Consider the following 12830-nt stretch of genomic DNA (forward strand, 5'->3'; position numbering starts at 1 on the left):
ACAATCTCACTCTCTCCCAAAAACCATTATTATACACAATGTGTCAAGCCCTGGAAGCAAATCCCTGCCCTCTTGGAATTCAATTAAAAAAGAATTATATACAAACTCTAGGTTATAAAATAAGTAAGTTTTGGGGATGTAATGTACCACATGGGAAAAAAAAAGAATTACATGTGATATGAAAATACTATGAAAGAGAAAAAATGAGAGGTTAAAGAACATTTGGGCAGCATATCATTCATGTTGGCTGGGAAAGATGCATAGTGATAATTTTTAAACAATCTGCAAGAATTTTCTATGTAAGGGTGAGAGTAACATAGGCAAAGCACTAGGTGAGCACACCGTAAGCCTAGGAAACTAAAAAGTTGAGGATGGTTGGGACACTCCAAAGGCTGGAACAGGTGTGCGCAGAGGTAAGCACCAAATAAAGCTGGACAGAGTTTGGAATCAGACTGTAAAAGGCCCTGTCTGCCATGCTGAGAAGTATGGACTTGGGAGAGTAGGCAAAAAGCAGCCAGTGGATATCTCTGAGCATACAACGAAGTCAGCTTTGGTCTTCAGGATGGTATCCCTGACAGCAATGGTTAAGAGGGACTATAGTCCAGAAAATGGTAGAGAAAAAGTTAAGCTATTTTCATGGTTCAGATAAGAAATGATGTAGCTTGGAATAAGGCAATGGGAGTGGAACTGGCTGGATGCTGGAGACATTTCTAAGACAGAATTGACAGGACCAGGTAACCAACTGAATATGGGAAGTGACAGGAGAGTAAAGAATTAAAGACTCCATCATCTCTGGCTTGAAATAGATAAAAGACAATGTTCAAACAAAAAGAGAATACTGGGAATATAACAAGTTCTCAGGGAAAATAATGAGTTCCATCTTGAATATTTTTAAGTTTAAAAGACCTATATCACATTGAGTAGTAGAGCTGAAAAGGTATGTCAAAAGTTCATGAGGCAGTTTGGGTGTAGAGAAAGAGCTACAGGAATCATCAAGATACAGCTAATAATTAAAACCATAATAATGGTAAGATTGCTCAGGAAATGAATATAGAAGAATATGACTAGGACAGAAACCTTGAGAGCACTGAGGCTTAAGAAAGCAGGCGAAGGAGAAGGAGCAACTTAGGACAAGAGAAAGAACTTGAGACTTATACAGAGAATGAGAAGTGTGCAGCATTATGAAATCCAAGGAAGGCAATTCAAGGAAAGGATGGCTCGATAGTGTCAATTATCTCAAAAGACCAAAAAATGTTAAGAGTGGAAATGGATGTGGCAGCGTGAGAATGGTGACATCAGATATCAAGCGGCAACAGGCTAGAGAATGGGAATTAATACAGTCTTCTTTGTTCATGAATAATGGTTAAAAGGGAAGAATGGGATAAGAATAATGGCTTAAGGGAATGACAAAGTAAAGGCAAGTTTTTGTTGTTTAAATGTTACTTGTTTATGCTGTAAGTGCAAGAACCAGAGGGAGAGACTGAAAATTCAAAAAAGGAAGAGACTGCTGTGACTCACTCACTTGGCACTTAGCTTACTCATGTGCTTTATATTGGTAGTACTGTACAATTTAGCAATGCTGGCACAAACTAAGTGCTCAACAAGTTGACTTATTGTTTTTCTTCGTGTATTTATGCATATTATCTGGTCAATAAAAGTGTACAATCTTACACAAGAATATACAAAAAGAAGGAAACAGTGTGGTGGAATTGTGGAATGGGACTTTGAGCAACACAGACCCAGAACAAGAACATTTATCCAGCACTTAGCAGTATACAGACCAAAGAAAAATCATTTCACCTCTTTGTACCTCAGTTATTCAACTGTTAAAAATGGGAAGAATACTGTGCATTCGCAAGCTTGTAAGGGATAAATGAGATATTTAAAAAGTACTTTATGTACAACTTGGTGCTCAAGTAGTAGTAATAATAATTATTATAATCATTTTTCCTACCATTAGAGCACCTAGAAGTGTCCCTGACCTTTCAGAATGTGTCTATGACTAAGGGTAAATAAATAACCCAGAAGTACAGCAGCCATTGCTCTACTGTATTTCAGAGAATGAAAGCATAAAATGACATCAGCTTTTGGTCAGACTTTTCAAAACTTTGATCATTCTTGTACCACCAACATGATTTCTGCCACATCCAAGTACTGCAACTTAATACTCTTCTTTAAATCAACTCATTTTTAACGGTCCCATTCTAAAGAATTATAACTGTGAAGTGGTGGGTTTGATGTTTTCTTTTTTTTCTAATGTACATTAACTATTAAAACAAAACACTCATCCCCAGAACCACCCCTGTCATCTCCCAAACTACAATCTAAAACTGCTTTTGGCTGCTCTACTTTTCAGACCCTTAAGAAGAGAACAGGCTAGGGGCACCTGGGTGGCTCAAAGGGTTAAGCCTCTGCCTTCGGCTCAGGTCATGAACTCAGGGTCCTGGGATCGAGCCCCACATCAGGCTCTCTGCTCGGCGGGGAGCCTGCTTCCCTTCCTCTCTCTCTGCCTGCCTCTCTGCCTACTTGTGATCTCTCTGTCCAATAAATAAATAAAATCTTAAAAAAAAAAAAGAAGAAGAGAACAGGCTAGCAACTGGTCAGTTTACTTAATTTTCCTGCCATTAACTTTTGGCACTACAAAGGTTTGCAGAACATACTAAAGAAACCAACCAAATGACAAAGTTTATGCCAATAATATACGCTGAATCTTCTCATGGGAAGTCTTACGTTGTCTAAAGCTAAACGGACAACCTAGCAATTTATCTTTTATTTAATCCCTCAACCTTTATTTTCTCAATTACAAATGAAAATGAGATTAGGAATAAAGCCCAATTTTGTGGCCTAGGCTGAAGAACAAAACCAAGGGGAGGAAAAATAAAGTAGTGGGTTTTGTTCTGAAGCACTCAGCAGTTCAGTTGAAAGAAATGTAGCCATGCAGATCATCCAAAGTGAAAAACTGCTATCTTCAAGATAGTGGAACACTGGGGCACCTGGGTGGCTCAGTGGGTTAAGCCGCTGCCTTCGGCTCAGGTCATGATCTCAGGGTCCTGGGATTGAGTCCCGCGTCGGGCTCTCTGCTCAGCGGGGAGCCTGCTTCCTCCTCTCTCTCTCTGCCTGCCTCTCTGCCTACTTGTGATCTCTCTCTGTCAAATAAATAAATAAAATCTTTAAAAAAAAAAAGATAGTGGAACACTCCTCTATAGAGGCAAACCATGATCAGTTATCAACCAATACTTTTTAAATCTGTACTATAAACCAGGAAGCTCTCCTTCACTCCAACAATAAAAATCACCAACCAGAACCAGGAAAGAGAACTTCATTCACTGAGAACAACTACAGATACTTCACAAATATGATTTTGGAGCCAGTCTTAAATCCACTATATTAAGACCCCCACTACACATTTTCTAAAAGTTACTCCCTACAATCCACTCTCTTAGAGTTATTGACCTATTCATTCAGGCGTAAAAAAACTGTATCCTAAACCTAAAATATTCAGGACATTATGGAAAATATGAAAAGATCAAAGAATCTGTTTACAATCTAGCATAGGGAATAAAATGTATATATTCCTCAAATGGTTGTTCTCAGGACCGTTGGGAATTTTTCCCCCAATATTGTATTATGAAAAATTTAATAGGACAAGGTTGAAATTTTGCAGTGAGCACACAAACACCCACCACTGAGATTCTACTATTTTCACTATACTTGGTTTATCAATCCATCTTATTAGGATGAACTACTGGGATTAAAAATAAGACTGTGTAAAAGGGAATTTTGGTATGCCATAGTAAGGCTGCTTCTCAAAACTTTTGATTGATAGGGTGCATGAACAAAGTTTGGAAACCACAAATCCACACTCAGTGTTTAACTCTCCTGCCAACCTACAATCAAAATCCATTCAGATCTCATGGCTGGCCATTTATATTTCCACATCCTTGTCCACTACTTGAACTATATCCTTCCCAGCCCTCTTTCAAGGCTCAGCCCAATCTGTGAAGCCTTTCCCAACTTTCAAACCCTCCTTCAAAATTAACCATGCCCCCTGTAGGGGGGCATGGTTAAGTACTGAGATGTTTGAGATAGCTCTTTACTAAAATAGGGCATATTTTTCAACAATTGCAATTAGCTCACAGTATCTACAACTTGGTTTTGTCTTTTACTAAATTGACCTCCATAAGTACTGAGATTCCCTTTTTTACATGTGAATCCTCAGCAACAGGCATAGTACCTAGCCTATAGCAAGCAATAAATGAATATAAATAAATGACTCAGACATGTCTTTACCAGGAACCAGGGAAGATTTTAGGTGAGTATGGGAAGGATCTAATAATCACATTGGCACTTTAGATTTGTCTTAGAGCACTGTTGTTAAGATCACGAGCTCTGGAGTCAGACTGCCCCGGCATTAATCCTGGAATTTCAGCTCTGCCGTTTATTGCTGGGTGACTTTGGGCAACTTTCTAAACCTCCTGTGCCTTAGTTTCTTATTTGGAAAACAGGGATAATACTGCTTCACAGGTTATTGTGAGGATCAAATGAAATAATTTTGTTGTTACAGCACACAGATTAGCGCCTGGCACATATAGTCAGTCACTGTCACCAGCAACCAGGTTAATAGTGACACTGAGGTCAAAAGTCCTTAAAGCTTGGGTGGCAGCAATGAAAACAAAGTAAAAAGAATCCTTATGAATGAACAATCTATTGAAAAATGTTCATTCAGGAAGGCAAACAAATGAATGTTCTATTTTTTTGCTACTTTGTATGTTTGAGATAGCTCTTTACTAAAAATTTTGTTATTAAAAACAGCTATAATCTATCCAATCCAGACACAGATTTGATGATGTGCACGAGTTCTAGCATGAATGGACTGTAGTCACAAACTCTATGACCACAGCAAGCTTCTTGATGCAGGTCTTCCAGTCTCTCAGATGAGATTTTTTTCCTCCACATTACTCCACCCAGGACCATTTCTTTATGATTCTCACAATTCCCTGTCCTGTCTTCCAATTGTGACCACATACCCAAGAGCCTTGGTTGGAAAATGGGTTTGAGGTTTTGTCCTACCCAACCCTGTACTACTGTTTCTTCTTCCTGCCCACCTCCTTTACTTCTCAAGCCTTGCTATTCTCCACACGTAAGAACTTGAAACCTAAGAGTATGGGAAAGCAACAGAGCAACAGGAATGGTGCCAAGAACTGGGGAAGGCTGCCAAGCTCTTCTCTAGGCCCCATATGCAGTGACCAACTACATGCAGAGTTTGGATTTAACTACCCACTGGGCCTCACGTGCTTGATATTCCTTTTTGCTCATGTTCATTCTCTTTCTCCCACTTAAAGTAGCCCTCCCAAACCCATAACCCATTCAAATCCAATCCATCCCTGAAGAACTAGAGATCCATCTTCTTCAAGAAGTCTCCCCTGACCCTTTTAGCCCATAGATAAACCCTCCCACACACAGATTTTGTACTTACAGTCTGTAGCATAAAGCATAATCACATACACACTTATACCATTAAATATATTTCATGTTTATATATTTGGTTTTCCAAGGGCAGGAAACCATGTTTCACAGTCCCTTAAACCCCTCACTCTCAGTGGTCTAACACTTGTTGAACAGTGACTGAATCAGTGGGTTTTTTTTTTTTCTTAATTTGTTTTAGTTAAGGCAGGAGGAGCTAGAGGCATGTTGTAATGAAAAAGGCTGAATGGACAGATGGGTAAAAAAAAAAAAAAAGCGCACAGGGTCAAAATGGGGGGGGGGGGGGAGTTGTAGAAAAAAGGTATTCCATTATCTGCTTAACTGATTTGTTGCCAGGTTGGAAAGAGACATACGTAAGAGAGATGCCAAGTAGAGAATTGTGGAAAAAGGCATGTCAGCTTGAGGCAAAAGACAGCAGGAGAAAGATGGGATCACAAAAGAAATTTGGCTAAAACCCAGAGACAGGCCACTGGATAAATGAAGGTAAGGGGAGTTACTGGGATGACATGGGTAGATGTGGTTGTGTTGGTGAGCGAACCAGTAGGGGGGTATGAAAGGGTGGGTAGATGGATAAAATGATAAAGGTTAGGCAAGTGAATTAGCTGATTAAGCGGTGAGTAGATGGGGGCAGGTTAGCGGGTGGGTGGTTAGGTGTTTAGCTGGGAGGGAATAGGTGTGGGGCATATTATTTAAGATCCGGCCCCTCCCTCACCTTGACCCGGAAGCGGATGAGTGCTAGCCTCACGCAGTGGCTCAGGCAGGCCGGTGGCAGGAACCAGGCCCGTGGAGGAGGGGTGCCCTTGTTGCCCACGTGTCCCACGATCAGTTGCGCTGTCTGCCGTTCGGCCTGGCACCGACGGCCCCATTCGGCCAGCCGGTCCTTTCCCAGGCCCCCGGGGAACATGACCACCAGCTCCAGGCCGTCGCCGCCGGGATAGGCACAAGCCTGGCATAGCGCTGACAAGTAGCCCAGCATGGCGTTCCATTGGCCGCCACACACCCAGTCCGTCTGGTAGCCACCATAAAGCCGCGGAAGCGCCGAGCCCGCGTCCACAAGCACCCGGGCCCCGGGCAGCGGAGGGGGCGGCGGCGGCAGCGGCGGGTGCAGCCCAGGGTGCGCTTGGCCGTGGTGGTGGAAGTGGTGAGCGGGGTGATGGTGCCGAGTCGGCCCCGCGCCCCCGGAGTAGGCACCCAAGGCAGCGGGCGGGAGCGGCGGTTGCAGAGGCGCGGAGCCCCTGGTGGCGCGTGGAGCCCCGGGCGCTAGTGCTGCCGTAGGCGGCAGCTGACGATGCTGGTGCTGTTGCTGCTGGCGCGAGACCGTGCGCGCGAGTTTGAGGAGGTCCACGGGCACCACGGCCCCGGGACAGCGCTTCTCCAGGAACTCTTGGAAGCCCTGGACGCCCATGCTTCGTCGGCGGGCAGACAAGACAGCGGCTGCGCGAGCAGATTAGGCGGCGATCTGGGCGCGAAGCTGGGGGCGGGCGCGTGCGCACTCCGCGGGGGGCGAGGGGGGCGGGCAAAGGATTCCCGAGGGGAGGGGTGAGCGAGCGAGGGGATGAGGGCGGGGTGGGGAGGAGACCACAGATCGGATTTGGGTGGGGAGAAGGGGTAAGGCCGACCCGATTTAGGAGAGGCTGGGAGGATAAAAGCAATGGCAGGGTCTACTGACTTCTTTCTCTCTCTCTTTCCCCCCCCCCTCACCGGCCGCTCTTCACCGCTTCAAAAGGGGTGAAGCTTCTTCCTTCCACCTTCGGGAGCCATGTTGTCTCGTCTTCTCTATGGTACACGCTTTCCAGCTGCGGGAGGGGGAGCGGGGCAGGGCGGAGGGGCATCCTGGGAGTTGTAGTCTTCTTTATGGCCTCAGGGTGCAGTCCAGGAACAAGATTACCACCTCTTTCTGCCCTAGCGCTCACAGGATCTGAGATGGCGGAGAATGATATGTGTTTAGGATTTGCACTCCAATTCCCTCTATCCGCCGAGTTGCTTCAGGATATTTACCGCCTTTCCCAGGAAAAGGAGTTTGGGGGGAGAAGTGATGCATCATGGGAAAGGAAGTAGCGTGGATTAATTGAGATCAGCTAAACAACGCTAAAATTCGCTAGGAGGGAGCGTTTTCCTTTGGGGGGTATAATATGCGTAGTTTTTAATGAATGAGATGGGACATATGAAATTTAAGTGCTAACCAACATTTCTGTAGTAACCCACGTAACTCTTAACACCGTAATTCTTCGAAGAGTTGTTGACCCCAATTTATGAGTGGTGAAATCGACATTATTTGCCCAACCCAATGCAGAGACAAAATGAAATTGAGTATCACTTTTTTTCAGAAAGTTTTTGGTCAGGGAATAAGCACCAACACAGATTAAACTGCAAGTTGTACCTTTCCACTATTCACTGAGCTACGGCGTCGTATAGTTAGGATCTTTGTTTCCAAATCTCACTGTGAATCTGTCAGGGAGCTCTTGCAGAGTAATTGCAAGGGCTACAATTGCAGATGTACAGAATTTTAGAAAAAAAATAGATTTTCAGCATGCTTCTCAGTTGATTCTGAGGTAGCAGTAACTGGCTTTTAAGGCCCACTCTTTTAGCAGGAGGAGGGCAGAAAACAAGATCTGTTTTATAATGATAAGTAGTAGCCATATCTGGCTTGGAACATAATGAAAGATGGGAGGTAATAGTAGGCAGAGTTAGAATGCAGAAGTGCAGAACCCAAGAGTAGTCAAGATGAATGAAGTTTGAGAACAGTCTAGTAGGATTCAAAAGCTGAAAATGCTTCAAACTCCATAAAGGAATTTATCATAAAAGAACAAGACAGAACAAGCTAGACTGGCAAGGAATAAATAGATGGTGAAGCAGTGCACACAGATAACTCTTGAAAACAAGCAGTGAAAGGAGAGCACAGTGGCTTGAAGGGATGAAAGATGGAAAGAGTAGAGGTTTTCTAGTACAGTAAACACCTATTGGATTGTCTCTCAATCCTCATTTTCTGAGAATTGACCCTCCTACCATTGACAGAGTTACAGCAAATGTTCTTATAACCATAGCTGAATGGTACAAAGGCAGGCAAATAATCCAAGCTGGGTCAATTAGAATCTCATTCCCTGGGGGCGCCTGGGTGGCTCAGTGGGTTAAAGCCTCTGCCTTCGGCTCAGGTCATGATCCCGGGATCCTGGGATCAAGCCCTGCATGGGGCTCTCTGCTCAGCGGGGATCCTGCTTTCCCCCCACCCCGCCTGCCTCTCTGCTTACTTGTGATCTCCGTCTGACAAATAAATAAACTCTTTTTAAAGAAAAAAAAAGAATCTCATTCCCTGGAAAATTGGAATTGGGCCAGAGATCAGTTTTTCTCTAAGCATAAAACTTGGAAGCTGTCAGCAGTTTTACCACAGAGGGACAGAAGTAAAATATACTGGTCTATAGAAAGGGAAGAAAAATGCAGATTCCCAGCACAGAAATGAGAGATAGTCTTCGTGTTTAAGTTCCAGGTTCTTTATCATTCCTGAAGCATTTTTGGTCTTGTGAGGCAACCCCATATCCTTACTATTACTATTTTTCATGCAGAATTGGGTTAGAAACTACTTATGACAAAACAAAAACACCTACACACACAAAAAGAACACCCTTAGGAGTGCCTGGGTGGCTCAGTGGGTTAAAGCCTCTGCCTTCGGCTCAGGTCATGATCCCAGGGTGGTGGTATCGAGCCCCGCATCGGGCTCAATGCTCAGCAGGGAGCCTGCTTCCTCTTCTCTTTCTGCCTGCCTCTCTGCCTACTTGTGATCTCTGCCTGACAAATAAATAAATAAAATCTTTTTAAATAAATAAATAAAGAACACCCTTCAAGAACTGATATGGGAAATGGAGTGTGACAACTTACAGACCCTAAAATATGGAACTGGCAGAGACTGGAGATCTCCCACATCAGTTAACGGGAAGTTGGCATTCTGTGGTATTTGGCAGTGAAGCAGTTGCTCATTGCTCTTGGGACTCAAAACAGAGCAGCCCTTCTGCCTGTATCAAGAAATGTGCAATTGCTGAGTGTCCGATTTTTGTGGGCTTTGCTGACTTAGAGCAGTAGAACTCTCTCATGTCAAATGTTTCACTGATTAGGAAATTGCCATCTAGGTAATTGGAATGAGGTTATCTGTATAAGCCTTATAGATTCCTTGTTCTCCAAATCCCCCAAGTGTGATGATGTCTCCCTCTGTAAATGCATTCAGCTGGAATGCAAGGAAGAGAGGATAGTTGTAACACACCCAAAGAAGATTAGAAAAGAGGGATGGGGTGGCTGGGTTGCTCAGTCAGTTAAGTGCCAGACTCTTCATTTTGGCTCAGGCTGTGATTTCAGGGTCATGGGATCAAGCCCCGTGTTGGGCTGGGTGCTCAGTACAGAGTCTGCTTCTCCCTCTCCCACACTCTCACTCTCATAAATAAAATCTTTAGAGAGAGACACAGAGAAAGACACCCCATAGCTTTGAACTCAGCCTATTATCATCTACCTAGGCTCTGAACTGGAGACCTTGAGCAGAATGCCAGAGGGAATAAGCCAAATCATTAGGCAGAGCGCTAAGAGATAGAACCTGCAACATGATGAGCCAGGTTATTCCCTTTAGTAGATCTGAAGATTCAAAGAGAATACTTTGACAAGATTTTTAGATCTTGTCTAGATCTTGGACTTGTTATTAGCATTCTGAGTCCCCTCAAATGAAATCCACAGGCAGTCAAATGAATTTTGAGGAAGTTGTCTCACCAGAAAATATTTTATCTAGTGAATAGGGACCGTAAACAGTGATTTTCAAAGTATGGTTCCTGGACCAGCACATCAGCATCACCTACAAACTCAGAAATTCTCAGACCTCACCTCAGACCTGTAGAATCAGAAACTCTGTGAGTGGGGCCAGCAATCTGTGTTTTAAGTAATATCAAAGATAAAACTTGACATTAGTTAAAGCAGTGAAAGCTGGGTGAGGAGGGCACTTGTGATGAACACTGGGTGTTATATGTAAGTGACGAATCACTAAATTCTCCTGAAACCAATTTTACCATATATGTTAACTAGAATTTAAATAAAAACTTGAAATAAAATAATAAAAAAAAAGGCAGCGAGAACAGATTTTATTCTGTAACCAGTAGGGGAAAAAGCTGGGCTCTGTTCCCACTTGTGCAGAGGTGACTGGGTGTTTTAAAGGGAGGATGAGGGAGGACAGAGAAAGACGGGGCAGGGGCTCAAGTAGAGTCAGGGAAGTGAAAAAATTACAAAAAGTGGGTAAGAGTGCAAAAGTGATTAGGCGAGGTAGGTCTGCTAGCTGGCAATTATCAAAGTTAGGGTGCTATTCCAACAGAGACTTCAAGGTAGAGGCTCTAGCCTTCCTGATGATTACATTTCAAAGGAACGGCTCTCAGGTCCTTAAGAAATATCTTTATGGGGGCGCCTGGGTGGCTCAGTGGGTTAAGCCGCTGCCTTCGGCTCAGGTCATGATCTCAGGGTCCTGGGATCGAGCCCCGCATCAGGCTCTCTGCTCAGCGGGGAGCCTGCTTCCTCCTCTCTCTCTGCCTGCCTCTCTGCCTACTTGTGATCTCTCTCTGTCAAGTAAATAAATAAAATCTTTAAAAAAAAAATCTTTCTGAGCTGTAAGAGATACATAACACATCTCAAGGGGGGAGGGGAAGAACTAACAATTGTAAGCCCTTTTTAGTAAACGCTCTAAAAAAGGGAAGTCAGGGTCCTATCTTTAAGTGTTGGCTAGAGCAACAGCCCTGAGCTTTCCAGATAGGAAATGGGTCATCCCAGGAACCAGCCTTAGGCTGCTAGAAGCCATACTAAGTTTGGTCAAGTCTCTTGGCGCAGGTGTTTGAAGGGAGTCAAGTCTCTTGGCGCAGGTGTTTGAAGGGAGTGTTTGTGTTGAGAAAAGTATTCACAGGTCTCTCACCTCCAGGTGACTGGAATGCACTCTCAAGCATGAGAATCACTGCTCTTTTAGAACATGCCATAGGTCCAAGTACAGATGGTTAAGTGAGAAGGTGCATTAGTAAATTGACTCCCAAAAGTTTTTTTTTTAATATTTTATTTATTTATTTGACAGAGAGATCACAAGTAGGCAGAGAGGCAGGCTGAGAGAGAGGAGGAAGCAGGCTTCCTGCCAAGCAGAGAGCCTGACGCGGGTTCGATCCCAGGACCCTGAGATCATGACCTGAGCCTAAGGCAGAGGCTTTAACCCACTGAACCACCCAGGTGCCCCCCCAAAAGTTTTTCTATGCCTGTAATTTATTTCCTTTATTCCTATCCGGGTGGAAAATGGTGCATACTTGGACCTGGTGGCTAATAATGGTTTATTATTTCCTAAAAGGTAAAACAGATTTTAATGGTGGTTAATCTATTTCTGTATTTCTCATGTTAGATCTATTGGTTGCAGTTAAGTTTACTAAAGGTTGCGGGATCAAAAGGAGCCACATTTAGGTTGTCACTGAAGTAGATGAGGAAGGGGCATGTCTATCCTATGCTGTTGCTTCTGGATGCGGAAGTTGCAAGTGACTTGCACTTATCCATGGATTCTGTTAGGTATGGGCATTTATGGAATTGTAGATAGGGGGAAAATGGCATGTGTTTATGGGCAGTTAAGAGGAGTATAGGCAAACATCTGTTGTTTTGTCTTCCCAGCACCCCTTTTCTACCACCTTCTCTGCCTTATCCTCATGGTTGTAGCAGGAGCCATCCTTTATGTACCTTCACAGAGAATTTGGGACTGAGCTGGAGAAGAGTGAAAAATCCTGGCTGCATTCAACCATTTTATTTATATGTTCCTCAGGTCCATCTGCTTATCCCTGGGTTTTGTGAGACACCACCATCTTTATAATAAATTCCTCTTTTTGCTTAAGCTTGTTCAAATTGGATTTCTATTACTTGTACACAAGAGTCTTAACATACCTAATACAGGAGACACTCGATGCTCAAAAGGCCAGAGAAAGTAGAGATAACAGAGGCCAAAGCCCTGAAAGCAGAAGGGGATAGTAGATGTCACAGAACAGTATTTAAGGTGCGTGCTTTGGAGCCAAGGTCTGGGTTCCAATATTAGTTCAACTCCTTATTAGCTATCTAACTTTAACAAGTTACTTAGCCTTTTGACCCCTACTGTATCTGTGAAATAGATATCATTAATATCTGTGTGATAGAATGTGAAATAGAAATCATTAATTCGTTCAACAGATTTGGTCCCTACTACATGCCAGGAATAAAGCTGGGCACTGGGAGAAAGCAGTTTTTGGCAGTCGAGGAGCTTAGAAAGGAGATGGATACTTACCTCAGAAGCTTGTGGAGATTAAATGATGTAGAGTGCTTAGCATAATAAGTGG

At 43.5% G+C, this 12830-nt stretch overlaps 1 protein-coding gene across 3 annotated transcripts in view; it reads right to left on the reverse strand.

The window, feature by feature from the left end:
• Window positions 1-6990, reverse strand: part of FAM120C (family with sequence similarity 120C) — a 137622-nt gene extending 130632 nt beyond the window's left edge. For all 3 annotated transcript variants that reach the window (XM_032329769.1, XM_032329771.1, XM_032329770.1), the window contains exon 1: window positions 6197-6990. In XM_032329769.1, coding sequence (XP_032185660.1) covers window positions 6197-6889 — 693 coding nt within the window. In that variant the 5' untranslated portion in view covers window positions 6890-6990. The remainder of the gene's footprint in view (window positions 1-6196) is intronic.
• Between the last annotated feature and the right edge of the window lie 5840 nt (window positions 6991-12830).

This window comes from Mustela erminea, chromosome X (genome assembly GCF_009829155.1).
Source record: "Mustela erminea isolate mMusErm1 chromosome X, mMusErm1.Pri, whole genome shotgun sequence".
NCBI classification, from domain to species: domain Eukaryota; kingdom Metazoa; phylum Chordata; class Mammalia; order Carnivora; family Mustelidae; genus Mustela; species Mustela erminea.